This window comes from Pteronotus mesoamericanus, unplaced genomic scaffold, assembly GCF_021234165.1.
Source record: "Pteronotus mesoamericanus isolate MK-2021 breed Mesoamerican mustached bat unplaced genomic scaffold, CSHL_Meso_final contig_68, whole genome shotgun sequence".
Classification (NCBI taxonomy): domain Eukaryota; kingdom Metazoa; phylum Chordata; class Mammalia; order Chiroptera; family Mormoopidae; genus Pteronotus; species Pteronotus mesoamericanus.
In genome coordinates, this window is record NW_026555234.1 from 31,642,985 (window position 1) to 31,663,036 (window position 20,052).

General features: G+C 43.5%; 1 protein-coding gene across 2 annotated transcripts in view; it reads right to left on the reverse strand.

The window, feature by feature from the left end:
* Positions 1 to 20,052, reverse strand: part of LNX1 (ligand of numb-protein X 1) — a 104,740-nt gene that overhangs the window by 62,934 nt on the left and 21,754 nt on the right. Inside the window, exon 1 of one of the 2 annotated variants that reach the window (XM_054582164.1) lies at positions 17,079 to 17,198. The exons of the other annotated variant lie outside the window; for it this stretch is intronic. Coding sequence (XP_054438139.1) covers positions 17,079 to 17,170 — 92 coding nt within the window. The 5' untranslated portion in view covers positions 17,171 to 17,198. Of the gene's footprint in view, positions 1 to 17,078; positions 17,199 to 20,052 lie in introns of those variants that run through there. 2 annotated transcript variants of the gene reach the window in all.

Sequence of the window (20,052 nt, forward strand, 5' to 3'; positions counted from 1 at the left end):
AGTTACAAAAGATTGCGATAGGGCCACTGTTAAAGTTCCTCAGTATTCCTCACCCTCTCCATCTCACCATTGGTTGTTGCCCAGCTTTGCACCAAACACTGGGCTCCGCCATCAGCCTCATGGAGCATCACACAGATGGGCTGCCCTGGGCACCTACTTTTGCATTATTCCTTGCCTGACAGGAGTCTAGCCAAGCCACACCCTCTTGCACAGCCAAGGAAGAGAACATCTTTGTTACTGAAAACAAAAAGCAGAGGTTTCGGATGAGCAGCATTCCTTCTTCCTCATAAAATGCACATCCTAGTCCATGGAGTTCCTTCTTTCAGGTGATGAGGCGGGGAAGCCGCTGAGCAGGGTGAGCCAGAACAGGCTACCCTGAGGCTCGCTGGGGCTTGACTGCTGTCAGTAACTGCTTCTCTAATTATTCTTATTCAGAATGTGAACTATTAGGGGACACAGAGTACATAAAAAACTTGCACAGCAATTGGCTATGATCAGCTGTTAGTTAAATATAAATGTCTACACAAAACAAGAACAAAAACCAATCACAAAAACCCACCCCCAAGCCTGGCACCGAGAACACACAGAGTCTGCAGGGTGGGTGTGTGGATCACTCCTGGGGTGGGCAGCCACAGTGTCTGGGTTTTGCCTGCACCCCTTTCTACTAGACTGGTCACAATCCAGGCTAGTATTGGGACCTTGTCTTCAAGTCTAAGAGGCCAGAGCAGCAGCAACAGAAAAACACCTCTGGCAGCACTGTCTTTGCTACCTGGGCCAGCTTTACCTTAGTGTTTGGCTGCACGGGGCGGTGGTGGGGGAGGGCTCCTACTAACTCCGGGGGCAATGCAGGCAGGAGGCCCACATGTAACTGGAGGCGGAGCGTGAACCCAGGGCCCCTAGGCTGCTTGAATGGATTACGGTTCCTCCCTGGAAAAGCACTAAATTGCAATTTAGATCTCATTAATCTGCATGAGTCTTCTCTTTTAGAGAAGTCAGAGTCAGTCTGCTTGCTCTGCCAGATGGCTTAAGCGTAGTAGCATCATGGCATTTGTTTGGATAAAAGTTCTTCCCCACATAGCCCAAGTCTCGCCTGATTCATTTGTGATTCAAAAGCTGTGATTGAAAGAGTCTTCAAACTCGCAGGTGTGCAGCTCACTGGGGACACCACACAAAAATTCCAAGCGCAGCCGCCATTAGAGCCCAGTCTCCAGGAAAAGCCAAACATGAGCACGCTGGAACAAGAGTCCTTTTGGGGTAGAGAGAAAAGAGAAGGTAACCGAAGCCCCTCAACAGGGACGACGTGTTCTGCAACTTCTGGAAGTAATCAGAGGGAGCAAGCCAAAGGGCGGATTAACATTCATGCACAGATTTAACTGGCCATGTCCAGGAGACTCGGCTGGTTGAAGGGGATCCAGAAAGAGGGCTTGGTCCCACTGGAAGCAGAATCCATTCCAAGGGTTATCTGGTTTGAGAGTTTTTGGGTTTTTTTTTTAACTTAAAATAAGGTAGATTCCCCTCACTAAAATCAGATCAACTGTGTAACCATCTGCTACCTCAAAGGTGCTCTCGGTGCTTAACGGAAACCACACGGGTCAGAGGCTCTCTCTGCCACAAACACGGACACATGAGGAACTACAAGATGTCCGAGGCCAGGCACTAGAGAAAGCCTGTTGTCCCCTTCCCAGAAAGTCCCCAGCAATGTTCCCTCCTCTTCTGGTCCTCTAGTGATGCAGAATCTCAAGAAGTAAGGAAATGATGTTACCCTCTGTCCATAATATATATACTATTTACCCACTGAGTTAGATCAGGGATGATAAAATGCTCAGATGTTCCCTAGTTCCTCCTTTTCCAATGACTCATTTTTAAGAACAGGATTTTAGAACTTTAAAAATTAAGATTTTAGACCTTCACAATTTCTCTCCCTAGAGCACCAGCATATGATTCATACAAACATTCTTTCATTTGCAAAAAATGATTTAGTTCCAACTTGTTTGGTTTAACCTCCCCTCTCATGCCTTCAAGTGCACATGTCTATATGCCTCTCGGTCCCGGGACTGCTGTTACCTACACCAACACCATCACAGGCAGCGCCTACTACACATTATAAGATCAAAAATATTCTTCAGAGGACAGTGACTACAGCCTCTTATGAGGTTGCTCCCACTTAGCCACCAGCTGCAATGAGGATTTAATTTCTGAGATCCTTCCCTGGGGCATCTGTGACAAAGACTGACTTGGCCACATGGTTAAAAGTGGAAACAGTATTTCGGTTGCTCCAGTTATGTTTTACGCAGTCTACTCTAATCAATATCAAATTTAATGCCATTTACTTAAAAAAAAAAAAAAGCACAGCAACTGCACTGCTGTTGCTAACAGCTCCAAATGACAATGGTGCTTCCCTTTAATATACTCCAACCCCAACCTCAGGGTCAAAGGTCATGCCAGTTTGAAAGCCCATTAAGAACAGGTGTTAAAGCATTACAAACAGAGCTTTCCATTGGAGTCGTCATTGGCACAGAGTGCTTACAGATTTAAGTGTCCTTGCTTACTGAGGTCAAACGTTTGTCTTTAGAAAAATAAAGGCACTGGATTACTTTCTAAAAATAAAAGCCAGAAATGTGTTCTATGGCTTTAGGATTCTCCAGTGGGTGGGTGGAGGTATCAACTGAGTTAAGACACAGATAGCAATTGAATAAGCTTCAGCAAAATGCTCTCTAAAATCATGTTGACTTGGCAAGGTCATGTTTTAAAAAGAGGTTAGGTTGAATAAAACGATCTCTCTAAGGAAAAGAGTGAATGCTTAGTGCCAAAGTATTTGCATAGTGGAAAGTTTTACATTTTGGGAAGATGAGAGAAGTTCCTAAGAAGCTAACCAGCATATTCCATTGCTGTTTTCTTTCTCAAAGAAGTTTAATTTGCAATTTTTTTATTCCAGTCTCTAACAATTTATATCAAATGGAAAAAGTAAACACCTGTTTAGTCATGTGTCAGAAACTCAAGATCATTGAGCAGTTCTGAATACAAGAACAATAAGACACCCATACAATGGACTGAATGAATTAAGTTCAGCAAATTACATGAGTTGACTCAGAAGGACTTAACACTTAGCAATAGCATTAAAATCTGTAATCTCATCCTGAGTCATAAAAAAGTAGGCCAAGAAGCTTGAAAAAACACAGATCTACGAAGTCTTTAAAAGAGGCAAACACTGAAATAAAAATGTTAAAACATGACATGCTAAACTCCTTTAAAGATATCTTTATAAGTGCAAATAAGCGAAATTTGGAGAATTAGAAACTCATGCAGATAAGTTGGCCAAAAAAATAGGTAGAGGAACATTTGGCAAACACAAACACACATAAATCAGCTGATGCAGATGACACATGTCCTCGGGGAGTAAAAGAGTTTGACTAATATGCTTACTGAACACTGGTGCAGTAAAGATGAATAATTAGTTCTGAAAAATTACCTTGCACACAGGGGGATGTCAGAAGATTGGAAAGAAACCAACCACATGTGATAGTGATGTAGAAAGAAAGCAGAAGAAAAGCGTAGTGAAAAATTAATGTAGGATACATGAAATTGTTGGTTTAACAAATTGCGGGATAAATATGACGGAAGCAAAACTTAAAGGTTCAGAATATCAGGGACAAATGAACAAAGAACAATCTGCATTTAAATGACCACAGATGAGTTTATAAGACTATTTTAAAGACTTTAATACTGTTTGTGTTGTAGTTAAGGCTTGTAAAGGGATGGAGAGCGGGATATTGAGCTGAACATGTAGTGTCTTGGGAAAGATTTTATTTTCACCATTAGTCCAAAGATTCAAACGGGGAGCTAAAAACGGACAGAAATCACAAACAGACGTGGTATTAAGCCCAGTTGTAGGGAGGTGTTTCAGAGGGCATCTTAACAATCCACCATCACAGGGACCTGACTCAATACCCTGAGGAATGACCTGCGACAGGGTGTCACAAAATTTATGGATGACACTCAGTTGGGATGTGCCACAGAGACACAAAACAGGAGGAAGGGGGAAAAAAACCCGAAAAAACAAACCTATGTTAGACACAGACATATCTCAATTAGAGAGAATCCACCAAAAACATAAATATGAACAGGGTGGAGAAACTTACAGAGCCTTACAATTTATGGATGAGACAATGAAACATGAATTCACACTGAGCAAGAATGGGAGTGGTGCAGATAGGGAGCCGTAGGTACTTGGGATTCCATTCAAAACTATATTCAGAGCATGTGGCCCAGCACGATGTTTAACCAGGTAAAAAACCCTTTCCCCACCCTCCGTCCAGAATTATCCAGCAAAGGAGAAAGTGGAAGCAGCAGGATCCCACATCCACCCGGCCTGCCCAGGGGCCAGCTCCCTTCTCTGAGTGCTCCCGGGAATCCCACGCTGGAGGGATCAGCATTCACACGCACTTTACAGATCACACAGCCGAGGCCCAGAGAGGTGGAGCCCACATGGTTTGCAAGTAGGACAGCCTGATTCCAACGTCCCAATCTCAGATGCCCCCACGGCTCCCTCCCTTGCTTCCTTTTGGTTTCTGCTCCAATGCCACTTTCTCAGTGTCCTTCTTATAAAAATAATCCAGGATAAGGAGACACTATTTTATTTCATACCATTTATTTCCATCTGACATAGTATGTTTGCTTGTTTATTACCATCTCCTTGGAATATACTTTAGTGTAGAATCCTCAGAGCCTACAACATGCCTGGTATTTCATAGATGCTAGATAAATATTTGTTGTTATTAAATTATACACTTCCTAACAATGAGTGCTTTCTTTTCATTACCCAAGTGGAAATGTAATTCATTTACCAGGGGGTTGCCTAGTTTGGAAAATCACATTTATAAGACAAAACACTAAATGGAGAATAAGAACTTCTAAGAAGTAGGAAATGTCTTGCTGGATTTTTTAGAATATCAATTTACTGGACAAGGCAGTCAATCTGTTTATGTAAAGTACCGTTTTTATCAATAGAAATGTCCTGCCTTTGTTAAATGTTAAACAAATAAAGAATCTGCAGGGGAACCGAATCACTGGACCTTTGGAGTTAACATGCCTCAACCCAGCCTCCCCAATCTCAGCAAGACAGGGAGCAAAGATGAATGTCTGTGCACAGAAACCAACTGAAAAGTGAGTGAATTAACTACGCCAATGCTTTCTGTAGTGATAGTAAGCAAATGAATGGGGGGTTCAAAAACCAAATCGACCACATTTCTACAGACTAACCTAAGTTGCCTGGTTATTTTGCAATGGAAGAAACATTGCTTTGGTTAGAGAACACTTTGTTCTTCTTAGTCTCCCTTATCCTCACCTGTCCCATATTTAAACCCTACACCCCATTCTTGTCTAGCTGTTATTTGGACTTAAAGTCTATGAAGCAGACTGTAAGTGTTTGGGGGTTTTTAATGGAGAATCAGCACCTCCCCCCAGGGGGTTAATCATTCTTTTGTGATGTTAACAGGACTTAAAAATCCTGGAGGAGGCTGGGCTGCTGTCCAAGCAGAACACACGCAGGCCACAAGAGGGGAAGAGCCTCCAGGCATCAGGCACAAACACCGCTGCCCGGTGCTGCATGGGTGTCTCTTATAGAGAGAAAAATTATGCAGGAAGGAAAAAAGGAAGTTGGCTTGTGGAGTAGCAAAGGCAAAAACATTAAAATGGCTAATGCTGGTCATTCACGCCCACGTGTCAGGCATGGTACTGGGGCTGCATATGCAGGACATCATTTAGTCCTAACTCCATAAGGTGGAGCTCAGGAAGTGAGGGCAGCTGCCCAAAGACACACGTCGAGTAAGTGGCAGAGCCAGTGTCTGTCTGGCTCTGGAGTCCACACGTAGGCTGTTATTGCTTCACAGCCCGCACATTCCTAAGGACACTCAAACCATGGGGGTAGCGGGGGGCTTCTACTTTGGATGGTGCCCAGGTGTTTTTCTATAAAAACTGCAGCAGCATTGGCAGAAAGGGTTATTATCCAGATGCTTTTACAACACAATCGCTTTGATCCTCTTTAATCTATCATCAATTAGCTCACAAGGCCAAAAACGTTTTTTGGCTGACCACTTTAAAGATGTCTTTGGGACCACTTGTAGTCTGCCCCCTTATGCCTATTTCAGTGGAAAAAATAATTGTACGTGCTAGAAAGCTCCATCTTCAGCATAATTTTAACTGGCCAAAGAAATGACCCAAATATTTTACCCAGAAAGCTTCATCTATATAGAAATTTACTTTTCTGGTTCAGAATCCATCTCTGGACCCCAAGTTGTCCCTAGTGAATTATGAAGGCCTGGAGCAACCTGACACACTCCCCAGCAATGCCATCTCCATGGCAACAAAGGGAGTTACAGTGGTAAAAAGCCCTGATTCTGGAATCAGGAGGCCTGCACTCCAGGTTGGCCAGATCATTCGGAGAGTCTCCTTAAACTCAATGACTCTTAGTTTCTCCTCAGTAAGATGAGGATTCACTGCATTTGCTGTGAGGTGCGCATGAGGTCACTTCTCATCACCATGGCTGTTTACAGTGCACTTATAATGCTCCAGGCATCTCTACCAAGCGCTTTGTGTCTTATATTTAATTCTTACCCCAAGAATGAGGTGCTATCATTAAGAGCTGATTTAAAGATTAGAAACTTGAGGCTCAACTGAGGTTAAGTCATTAACCTATCCAAGGTTAGACATGTGGTACGCAATGCAGCAGGATTTGAACTCAGATCTGAATGACTTCAGAGGCCAGATCAGATTTTTAATCATGAACTGAAGCTTACAGCTGCTTCATGATTGGGCTCTGCCTTATATAAAAGATGCCTTTCTGCTGCCATCTTTTATATATGCAATACCATATTCAAATGTAAAGCTTCATTACTGTCAAGTGGCCCCAGGTTGCATTTGTACAAAATTGAGCAAGGAAGTCCAATGATAGCATTCTCTGAGCATGTCTAGATAGTAGGATGCTTTCAGAGGACATTCAGTTCCTAACAGATGGCATGCATGGTCACATGCATTGTCATATCACATCTATGCCATTGCTTTGCCCAAAGCTGTTAATTTAAAATTTTAACAACTCTAGTTTTATTGTTTCCCGAGGACTTAAAAATAATGAATGTGTTATCATTGTTTCCCAAAATAATGTCATGACTTATTCAGGGTCATAGAGCTTGTTGCTGTCAGGGATGAATCATTTGGGTAAATTACTATGCCTAAGTCTCTGCTATAAAATGGGAATACTTGGTTAGATCATCTCCACAGCCTCCTTTGGCTTCAAAAGAACTATGGTTCTTGGCCCAAGATTCCACCAGCCAAATATGCTGGATCCAGCCTTCCGCTTCAAGTTGGGCAAGGGAGATGAAGACTAGGGAAGAGAAAGGGAGTCTCCAGGAGCTGCAGATAACAAGGAAAGGAACTAAGTGGCTGAGGGATGAGAAAGAATGGGAAACCAAGAGTGGAGAAAGAATGGGGGTGTGGTAGAGAAGGACCCATGGGTATAAGTGGAGGTATGTGGGAGGCATGGCTCTGTCCATTGACAAATAGCTCAGGTCTCTCCCTAGACTTCACCCCAAGATGCTAGTTGCACCTTTCTCAGCTCAGATGTTACTAATCTGCCTCTCCAAGGAAGGAAGGAGGGAAGGAGAGAGAGAAAGAGACAGGAAGGAAGGAAGGGGGGAAGGGAGGGACTACATGGTTTCAGCAATTCCATTTTTTTGACCTTGGCCTACCCATGCTCTCTGTGGATTAAGTTTATTATCAAATGTTACCAAGTCGAAGAGTCCATCTATTATAAAACATACCATTATTTTACAGATCACCAAGAATAAAAAACACTGCCCATTGCTTTGCATGATGTCATCAATTCTAAGATACAGCCTGCTCTCAGAGACTATAAAAAGTACCTCAGAATTAATGAAATATGTTCTTACAACTCCTGCTATTATTAGTAATAAAATCCATAATTTAAGATTTGCTTTGACCAGAAACGATACTGAGTGCTTTACATGATCTTACTCAATACTCACAACAACCTGAGATATGTGTTATTAGTCCCATTTATAAATAAGAAAAGCTCAAAGAGGCTAAGGAACTTGTCCAAGGTTGCCCAGCTGACAGAGACTGAATAGGAACCTGAGTCAGCCTCAGTCCTGAGTGTGTGTCCTGAATCACCAAGTCATCTCACCTCCCAACTTCCAGTGGCAGGCCACTTGATTACAGTCCTCAGGGAGGCAAAGGGACTTACTCATTGTCCTGGGGTCCTGGCCTCTCCCTTTAATAAAAGCAAAAGGTGGAGGGGGGGACACAGGTACCAAATAGACCCACAGAGCATCGGGAAGACTGTTTTAGCTCTGGATATGCAAGGGTTAAACACAGAAGTGGGCTTAGAGGGGATCTAGTGTCCTATAGCCAGCCCTATAGGGAACTCAGAGTAAGAAATGGGAGGGTGGAGCATCCAGACACACAGTGGTACTTTAGTGCTCACAGAGGAAGGGGGTTCCCGTAAGACTGATGACTATACCCCAAGGCATGCACAAACTCTTCCAAGAACCTGACTTGGGGATCTAGCAAGTATGAATTCATGACTGTGTTTTTTTAAAAAAAGATGATTCCTCAAATTCCAAATACTTCTGGTTTCACAACCCTGGACCCTCTGAAGCCCCACTCTTGGTGTTTATGAATGCAGGTGTGGAGGAAGGCAGAGGAAGCTGCCCACATGGGCCACAGGAGGAAGATGTGACAGTCAGAAAAGGGAAAAATGACTATGAGAAAAGAGGCCTGGTTCTTTGGCCTGCAAGTTTTCCTTGGCCTGCAGAAATGGGCCATTTCCTGCCCTATTCCTTCCAAGACCAATCCCACAGCCTGGCAGAGGGAAGTTTCCTCTGCTGGCTTTGAGGGCGTTATGTGCTAATGCCAATGAATACGGAGAGCCTGCTTCTCCGCAGCGGTCTCCAAAGTGACAACACCCCATAAGGGACATGGGAGGCTCTAAGAAAACACTTATGTACAATTTTCTCTTATCCTTTAAGAACATTATGTTTTGTAATGGATATAATAATACAGTAAGACCTATGTATAATGTATAAATAGGTAACTATACATATGACAGGCATCTGTGATCAAAAAAGTTGGAAGCTAATCGCCCCTAGGGAGAAGATATTCCTCCATTCTGTTTAAGTTTCTCTTTCAAAGCTTCTGGGTGACAAGGTCATCAAAAACACTCATCTTGGTTAAACTCGGTTGAACTTATAAGACTGTTCAATGTTTTGGACCTTGCCTCCTTCATTTACATATCTCTTGACTTGATAGTCAATTAAAATAATTGCTTTATTTTTCTCTTTTTCAGCTACCAGCTCAGTATTTTGAGTTTGCCAAAGCCATATTCTTCAGAATTTACCTCAAGAATTCCTTTGGCTCAATGGAGTTTGAAAGAGGGGTGGGGACTTAAGAGAGATGGAAACCAAGTGCAAGGTATAGATTTTATTTAGCTCATGATTCAAACAAACTATTAAAAGTTATGAGACAAGAGGGAAAATGTGAACTGACTGCATATTGATAATAAGGAATTACGGTTACTTGTTTTTGGTGTGACATTAGAGTTATGGTTATATGCATAATTCTTTCCCTCCCTCCCTCCCTCCCTCCCTCACCCCCCCTCCCTCCCTCACTTCTCTTTCTTTCTTTGGATTTTATTTATTTTTAGACAGAGAGAAAGAGAGGGAGAAAGAGAGGGAGAAAGAAAGGGAGAGAAACATTGATGTGAGACATTGATAGGTTGCCTCTCACATCCCCCCAACTGGGGACCTGGCCTGCAACCCAGGTGCATGCCCTGATTGGGGATCAAACTGCTGACCCTTTTGTTCGCAGGCCAGCACTCAATCCACTGAGCCACACCAGCCAGAGCTACATGTATTTCTTAACAATCTTTATCCTTTACAGATAAATATGGGAATATTTGCCGATGAAATATGATGCTTGAGATTTGCTTCAAAACAATTCAAGGAGGATATAAGATATCCCTAACTTGTTAATTATTAAAGGTGGGTAATAAGGTACATGGGGATTCATCATACTCTTCTACTTTTGAATTGAGATTTTCATTATAAGAAGTTGAAATAAAGAAAATAAATCAACCAAACATGAAACAATCAATGAGATCTTATGTTAAAGAAATCTCCATTTTGCCTTTCACCTACCTGACATAGCAATGTGACCCAGAGAAAGGCCAACACAATTTGCCATGCATTGGAGTGTTATCTTGAAACTCTTAGGCTTTCCATTTAGACCAGAGAGCAAATTGTTTGGGACTGAAGTTGCTTTACTGCAGGGTAAAAGAGAACGTGCTGATTCTAAAGGACAAAGAAAAAAATAAGACCATTGAACAGGACCACTATGCTCTTTGAACATCAAAGAATCATTACAAAGCAACATTGTGATGAGTTAAATGTAAATGAATCGGGAACATGCGGCTTCAATTTCCTTCCAAATACACACATTTGTAGATTTAAGGAAAAATGCCCTATGAAACATGTGCTGAACTGCAACCTTTCGAAAGACGTGAAGAGAATCACTGAACCTAAAGGGGCCCCGACTTGGCTCCCCTAGACTGGGCCTTGTTCCTCTCTGTTGGAATATGATTTCACCACCTCACCCCATTTCCTCTGTAAACTCTACCTCTTTCCTTCCAGGTCCTAATCCAAGCTTGGTTTCAAATCCTCAAAACATATGACAAAAAAAGAATCCAGAAATTAGCAGCATTTTTCTCCTTTTCAATTTTGATAAGAAACAAATTCTTTGAGACTCAACTTAGCATTTACTGCCAAATCCATAGAGCTCACCCTGTTGGTTTAAACTTGGAACATGTATGGAAAGGCAGCCACGTAGTAAACCTGACAAGCTCAGGGGAAGCCTGCATGGGCCGCACAGACCCAGAGACCAGAAATAACCACACAGGATGATCTGAGCATAAACAGTCCTAACTAAAAGAAAGTCATGGTGGGTAGTCAAATCCTGGGCCTGCAGCTTCCTTAAGGAAAGTCAATCTTTACCTTAACCGAGCCTACTTACTGTCTTTTTTCATCTAAGAAAACATGCACTTGAAATCTCAGGAGATACCCTTGGAATCTCAGAGTCATCTTTCCCAGACCCCTCACGGCACACCCAGGTACCAGAACAGGAGACCACGGAACCTCTCATTGTCATCTTGTTCCCCACATACCATCTCGGTCCTGTAAATGTTCATTGTTAACTATCCTGTACCCACCATTGTAAAAGAAGTATGCGTCTCTCCATTTTACTTTTTATCCAATCCCAGAGATTTCCCTTTTATCCAGCCCCCTTAATCTACCACCAAGGGCTTTCATGGAACCTCCCTATATCTCCTCTTTTGATTCTAATGCATAAAATATGCTGCACAACTGCCATTCTCCAGAGTATTTTCTCAATCTGTTGAGATTCTGCTTCCCAGCAATTGTCATCAGTTTGGCTCAAATAAACTCATAAAATTTCTCTACAGGTTTGGACACTCCTGTCGACAGAAGTATTGGGAGTAGTTAACACAGTGAAAATGAAGTGAGGAGGAAATGGATGCTGAGGGACCCCACTGTCCCGCACTCATCCCCCCTCTCCTCATTTACGCCAGAAAGAATTCAACTGCCACAATCTAGACGTTCCTGTGTGGATCTCTGTGTAGTACAAAGCTTTTTAAAAAGATGCTTCCCCAAGTCATGTAGTTCGTGGCCCAACACCTGGGCCAAGGATGCCTGAAGTCATCAGGGAGAAAATGAGGTTACTGAGGCTAGGCCTTGACCTAGGTGAGGGGAAACTGAGAAGTCGGGCCAGGGCTGAAAGAACTGTCTATAAAATTAAGGCAAGCAGCCTTCTTCCTTGAAGTCTGGAATGTCCAGCTGGGCGTGAGCTGAGATTCTCTCTGGCCTGTGAGCCCCAAAGTGCATATTGTTGCTGCAAAATGACAGCGCAGTTTGTCAGAGGTGTGTTGTGCAGGCTGGTTTGCGAAAGTTCTCCAAGGGAGGTAGGTGGTTGGACTTGCGGGCTTAAGACACATGGTTGGTGCCTGTGCCTTTGACTTCGGGGCCCCACCCCAGTTCCCAGGAAAGACACACACAGGGTTACCTCCTAACCCCTGTGCTCTTCCAGTTTCTGCAGGAGCCCTTGTTCTTCCGCAGATCTAAATGATTCAAGTTCAAATTCAGGGCCACTCATCTTAATTTTCTGAGCACAAAACTCCAGCGGGAATAAAACTTCCCGACTTAGAACTTGTATCTTAGTGTAATTTTTCTCTCCAGATACTAGCATGAATACTGTTCACAGTAATGACATTTACAAATCCAAAATATTTGACTGTAAGCTAGAAAGGGAGCCAGCATTTCCTGACTTTCTGAGAAGCCACGCAGCTATGGCGGTAGCACCAGCTATGGACCAGGGACCTCTCATCCTTCAGCGATCCTGCCTGGTGGTCTTGTTGATAACTGGGTCCCTAAAACAAAGGACCGTTATCTACTTTGAAAGATAGGGCTCCCACTTACTATGCACCCACTCAAAATTCAGACTTTACGCCACTGGCATAAGCACAGTAGTGACCATACGACACACAAATGAGAAGGCAGCAAGGGCTAGAAATTTGCAAGGTGGGGGAAAGATGATACACCTTTTCAATTTTCTGTAAATGTCATTTTGAGAGATTCCACAAAATGTATCTTGTCACCCCACCAAACTAAGCTTTTCTCCAGAATTCTTACTAAACCAAATATTTAAAGAAATGTCACAAAAGCCACAGGAGATCGCTGACCAGAGCAGTGACCAGCTCAGTTATCTGAACACAGTGCTGCATCCCACAGCACCTGAGATGAGACTAGCCTGCACGTTACCAGCAAGGAAACAGTCCCTCCCACAGAATCCAAATGAGGGTGCCCTTGACTACTGCTTGCAACATTTACGAACTGGCCAAGGTATGAGACAAATTCATCTCACTCAGCTCCACTTAAGTCTGAACTGTGCAGAAGTTGGATAAACAGGCATTAATACCTCCCAAGCTCTCCCCATAGGCACTGACCTGGCAGAAGAGACAAACATGAAGGCTGCTGCCGGCACACAGCACAGAGGACATGCAGAGAGCAGAGCGAGGCTGCTCCATAGGGGAAGTCAAGGTGAGCGGCATCTGAGCTCCATCTAACTGCTCTTACCTTGTAGTGCCCCATAAGGATCACCTGGGGAACGTGTTCGGCATGAAAATAGGACGGGCCCCATAAGCATCACCTGGGGAACCTCAGCAGCAACATGAAGGCCTCCCCCAAGATTTTTGTTCTTAGGTTTGATTTAGAGCCCAAGCATCTGCATTTTAAAACCCACACCCAGCCCTCTGTTCTAACGTGGGTTGTCCTCAGAACCCAAGCTGCTCCAAGGGCTACTCCCCAAAGCTGTGTCCTATGTGGGGCTGTAAGTTAGGTCCAGAGAGATGAGAAGGTGGTATCCGTGCTCACGCCCGTAAGAGTGAAAGTCTAGTTCCTAAACTCGCTTTGGGGTCTAGAAAATTGAGAAAAAGTTTGTGGGAGTCAGGGGTGAGGGTTTGCAGGGAAAGGCAGCATTGCCTTTACCCTATCGCAGGCTCTTTGCAGTTCCAAAGATCAACCCCAGACGCCCTGCCCCCTGACCTGTGGATTGCGGCTGCACACCAAATACTCTGGTTTTAGGTTTCACCGGGGGAACTCACTCTTCTCTGAGTCATGGCACCTGGTAGCAGTGGGCATAAACTACTGGCCTCTCAAGGCTAAAGTCAGATCAGACACGGTGTTCTTATATTTTGTGTTAAATTGAATTTGAAGGCCTTACGACATTATATATTATATACTCAGGAGTGGGCAAAGTAGTTTTCAGTTGTGAGTAGGTGAAACAGTCTATTCTTGTATTTTTATCATTAGTTATTGTATTATTTATTATTAACCTACTTTTGCCCACCCCCATGTCTACAACCTTCTCTGCAGTTGACCAGAGGCCACCGCTTCCTTTGGTTTTTATAGCCAAATGATTCACAGGTTTAAATAGCTCCTGCCTGGTTTCCGTAGGCATCTGAGTTTAAGACCCCCCAGGCCACATGGAAAATTTGACTCCACTTATTAGATTAGCTGCAGGTTTTCTGCTGGGCCCCCAAGGGAACAGGACTCAGACAGAGAGTCCCACTCAGGGGAAGGCGGAGGAGGAAGACGGGCTTCCCAGGGCCTGCCCACAGAATGGCCCCAGGGGTGTCCGCCTCCGGCCCCAGCGGCCTGCGGCAGGGAGAGCAGGGTCTCTTCTTCTCAGGGCCACGCAGCCGCCACCCGAGCCCCTCTCCCAAGAATGCCAAACATACCAGGCTGTCCCACCTGCTGCTCTCAGTTGCCATTTTCCAGAGCTTTGGTGACAACCACAGCCACCTCACACACAACCTGCTTGCCTGTGCTCTTTACCTTACCTGAAATGCCTTCTCTTTCCATCCCCAATTTTGCCTAATCCCTCCCTAATTACTTCAAGATCCAGCTCAAGCCCCCAACTTCTCTAGAAGCTTTCCCTGATTTATTTAACTGAAATAGACAATCTCCACCTCTTCTCAACTTATTACCTACCCTCCTTTTAAAAAGACTTGCCCTCTTATGCCTTGGGTCACTGTTTATATTTCCTAATGTATTCACATTTTATCTTCTCAGTTTGATTGTCATCTCCTTGATTGCCACCTGAGTACTGTGCCTAATTTCTTACTGCTATGTTCCTTATAGCACCTGCCACAGTACCTGAAATGTGTCCTTAATTCACTGATTAGTTCATTATCACCAGCAGCATCGGGTAAGAGCTGCACAGACTTCCCTCACAAAGCATCCCCGGCGACTAGAAGTTTCCCAGAAAGTTCTAACCATTAGTTTGAGGACAGCGTCCCAACAGCTTCCAGGCACCATGCTTCCCCGATTGCTTCACATTTTGGAAAGAACAAACTGCTTGGGTCCAACTCAGTTATTCAACAGAAAAGTTGCCTTTGATTCACAAATTTGTAGAAAACTGTTAAGCCAGTATGGGAGCCTTCTTTTCAAGTAGGCAAAAAACTAAAAGTAACTCAATGGACAGGCTCCTCAGTAGCACTTGCAGTGGATTGAATGGTGGCCCCCAAAACAAAGATCTACCAGGAAACTGTGATGTGTTTGGAAAAAGGGTCTTGCAGATGCAATTAAGCTGAAGATCTCAAGCTAAGATCATCCAGGATTATCCATCCAGGTGGTTAGCCTTAAATCCAAAGACAGGTGTCCGTATAAGAAGAGAAGACAGACAGAATTGGAGAGAACATAGAGGAAGAGAAGATGATGTGAAGACAAAGGCAGACGTTGAAGTTATAGGGCCACAAACCAAGGAATACCTGGAACCACCAGAGGCTGGAAGAGGCGGGGTCAGGATCCTCCCCTAGAGCGTTTACAGGAATCCTGGCCCTGTGGACACCTGATTTCAAGCTTCTGCCCTCCAGACCTGTGAGGGAATAATTTCTGCAGTTTTAGGCCACCAAATGTGTTCTAGCAGCCCTAGGAAACTAACACAGCAATTAACAAGGATCGCAGGTGGGGAAGAGGCTATGGAGTTGGGAGTGGTGCTTGGGCGTCAGAGACACCAACTTCAGCATTCATCAAGAGAAAGGAAGGGGGCTTTTCACAATGCCAATTAGTTCTACCATAGTATATTTTTCTAGAAAAGCTTCCACAATGTCATTATTACCCCAGAAGATCTCACTATTTTGAATTAAGCCAGATAGTTTCTCCATGAAGCTTCTTTACCTAAGGTAAAGTAGGGTTATGTTCCAGTAAGGGAGGACCAGAAAATCCAGAAATGCAGAATCTTCAGAATGAATGGTCTGTCTCTAAGAACCTCGGAAATTTGTTCCTTCCCTATTTATCAAGCATTTATTGAGCATCTACTGTTCTTGACAAATTGGTTATTCTGGCTAATTATAAAAGGGGCCCTGGTTATCGCCACAGATTCATGGGGATTGGGGTATCTCTCTGTAAATGGGTCCAGCCAAGCTTTTCTAGTCTGGGTTCTAAGAACTCTTTTTAGGGTCTCTCTGTTCATTTGCTTACTGACTCTAATTTACACACAAGCCGGCCCTCACTGTGTTTACCAGTCTGGTTAGTAAGAAGAAATACATTTTTGTAAAATGCTTCAAACACTGAGGCACACAGAGCAGCACATTTTATATGATTGCTAGAAGCTATTCACATCCGTCTGCAATCCTCTTTCAAAGTTCATTAACGAAAGGAGCCAGAAAAATAGCATTGTAGAGATTGGGAACATGAGTCATTTCCTCTTATAAAACAGACATAGGTCATGCAGAAAAATGTCATTATTTTTTAGAGACACGTAGTCAAGTATTTAGAGGTTGAAATGTTACGATGACTGCAAATTACTCCAAACCAGTTCAGTAAAGAATAAATAAATGTGGCAAAGGTGGCAAAATGTCAATCATTAAATCTAGGTGATAGGAGGATGGGTGTTCATTGCACAGTTCTGCTTTCTCATGTGTTTGATAATTATCAAAAATAGAAATAAAATGTATATATATATTTTTTACACTTAGGGTTATCTTCCCCCTGTACTGATACTCTTTGTGTTTTCAAGTATGGAGACCAATGGTATGAAAAAGGGATGATCGCTGTCTGCAATGAGAAACGCCCGAGAAGGGCTACAGATCCGTGCATGCGGGCTCTGTGCTCAGGTTCTATTTATGGAAGGAAGAGAAAACCCATCTGAGAAACAGCAGAGTACAAAAAAAAAAAAAAAAGGCTGTGTTGGCACAGAAGCAGGAAAAGGATGCCTTGTTGGGAAAGCACCGCATCAGAAAGATGGTGTTTTTCTGTGAAGTCACAGAGAGCTAAGCATCGCTTTAAATGCCTGGCAGGATGATTTGTCCAAGTGCATCCAGTGTATGTGACATTTATTTCTCTAAACAGGCATGCCTCCAGGAGAACTGACTCAGGTCCCACCCCCAACATACCAGACACACCAACCCAGGCAGGTATGATTAGAGGGGGACTCACAGTTCTGAGTACAGGAAGTGCAGGTTGCCCACATTGTCAATGTAGTTGGCAGGGCTGAGCCAAGGCAGGACCAGCAGCAGAAGAGCCTTCATTTTCCGGGCAGTGTGCTGATTTCTTCCTGGCCACCTTCTCTGTCGGCTGCAGGGGCCCGGCCCGGCCTGGCCCAGCCCAGCCCAGCCCAGCCCCTTTAAACAAACCTTGCCATGTCTCCACAATCAGATCATAAGGAATCTGACTTAGAGCCCTTCAACTGAGCCACACTGATAAATAAATCATGGGCCTGTGAGAGGACTGCACCCTCTGACTCTCAGATGGGGAAACAGCAGAACAGAGGGACCCACTATAGCAGGCGAGAGGGCTCAGGCTGAGAGCAAGCAGGCTGATGCCCCTGAAAGGGCCCTGCCCCTCCTGCAGGATGCCGACTGGTTCTTGAGAAGCAGCTGGTACATTTACATCACTGGCTGGGAGCAGATGGGCTGGAAGCTAAACTGTGTTGGGAGAGGGCATCAGCATGGCACGTTTGTGAATGAGCACATAACCAAAGTGGTCCCCAACTTGCTAGAGGAGGACGCTGTAAGAAATTAGCATCTTGGGGACACAGGCTGGAGATTTGAGCTTAAAGTTAGCCTTCATATATTGCTTATATTAGTATGATATACAAACCAACTCCACCTCTAAGTGTATGTTTAGAAGATGCATTTAAGGTCGTTTAGCTGCCACTATCCCGAATGCACTAACACATAAGAGAAGTGATGGCTTCCTTCCTGATTTTTAAAAAGTATTCTCCTTGAGGAAAACAAAAAGCCTTGATAAATATGAAGTTCTGTCCAAGAATGCGTAGGCTTCTGTTCTGCAAGGAGAGAAGGCACTCTATCCTTCCGTCTCCCCCGAGCGACTGAAATAAGTGCTGACACTGGCTGTAGGGCCTGGGCATTTCATTTAAGTCCCTGAGCCTCAGTCATCTCATCTTTGAAATGGAACTAACAATACCTTATCTGCTTGGTCCAGCAGAACCTGGACCACAGCATGTCTTCCAGCCTTAAGACCTGTGATTCTAGACTGTACGATCTAACGTAACAGTACGACTTCTCTGCAGACCTAAGCTCTGGGATGCCACAGAAGCCCCCAGGAGTCCTCTCCTGCTCTATATTTAAGAAGATGAAAATCCACTTTGCCAACTCAAGACCTGAATCTTAATAGAAATGCCTCAAAGGGATAGTTCCGTTAATGACAACCAAGCAACCACAGCAAACTGCACTTGGGAGGAAGAAGATCAAAGCAAAATCTACGGGATGAGACCAACTGCAATCAACCACGCAGGAAGCAGGAATTTGGCAACAGAGATACAGACTTACCTGAGGCAAGTCCAAAACAGATTAAATACAGTACACCCTTAGAATGTGCAGAATTATCTTCTACAGTTTCCATTCAAGATAAGCAACCTTGACAAGGCAAGGCATGTGTTAGTTTTGTTGAGGCCCTAATTTGAATTCCATTCCCTTTAAGTCTGGTATGCAATAATGAAAAAGCTGGTGAAGAGCAGTAAAAAGAAAGTCAGGTTTGGTATTTAGATGCTGGAGTCAAACAGGCTGGAGTTTGAACCTGAACTCTATCTACCACATACTAGCTGTGTGACACTGAACATGTTGTTTAACTTCCCTGAACCTCCATTTCCTTCTCTAAGGAAAGACAATAATAATAGGGCTTAACTCATAGTATTGTTATGAAGGTAGGATGAGATAATGCCTATAAAGAACAAAGGGCTCAGTGAGTGTTAGCTATTGTTATAAATATTGTTAATAATAATTACTAATAGTAGTGAATGAGCCTAGCTGGCAGCTCAGCACCTGTCTCAAAATGCTTTGTTGTTCTCTTCTTGTCCTTTTTTTCCTCCTGCACCATCAGGGACATGGCATGTTACAGTTTTTTGCCAGAATACGGAGTTTCACTGAGTCCTGAGACATGCTCATCTATATAGATGATAACTTATAAGCAGCGTTGTATATAATAAAGGCTGTGGGTTCTGGAGTGGACTGGATTGCATTTCTGATCATCTTGGACATGTCAGGTTGCTTCTCAAAGTCTCTGCAAAAAAATAAGAATGCTTGCCCTTTCACCTCTTTGCATTTTGAGAGGATAAAATTCATTAATGGATATGAATGTATTGTTTTTTGTTGTTGCCTATGTCTCTATTGCAAAAAATTGCTGGCTGCCTATCCAATATCAATCTCCTCTTCTTCCTTTTAACAGAACCCAGGTTTTGTTCATGGTGCTGACGCAATTAACTTCTCTCACCAATGGGTAGCCATGTAATACAGTATTGGCAAGTGAGGTATGGGCAGAAATTACTGGGTGAGACATCCCAGAAAGCTCTTTTAAGGAATGGAGTGTCAGTCTGCACACTGTATTTTGTGCTTCCTGCCTTGTTCTTCGTACCTGGTTCCTTCTACCTGAAACTTGGATGTGATGGTAGAGTTTAAGCACCTATTTTGAGACCATGAGGTGACAAACTTGAGCATGAAAGCTAATCTGGATACAGAAATATCCTGGATTGCTGATGGCATCACAGCCACATCATAGACTTCCTACCCCCAGAAATGAGGTAAATAAGAAAAAGAAAAGTTTTAATAGTTAAACCAATATAACTTGAATTTTCTATTACCTGTCATCAGATGTAATACTAATTAATATAATTCCTTGGAGATAAAAATCTCCCTTTGAATGGCCCTGGGTTTCTCTGTAGCTTACTTGCCAGTCAACAGTCCTAACCCTCATCCTTGACACTAGGTGTTGCCTAAATCCTATTTACCTTTTAATTGTCAACTCAGGTATCACCTATCATCTCCTATTCTTTCTTGGTCTCTTTTCTCTTCACTCAACAGGGAACTCCTTGAAAGAAAGAGTTCTATTGGTAGTGTTCTCCATCCTAGCCTCACCATAGTACCTGGAATGCAGTTGATAATAAACAGTTGTA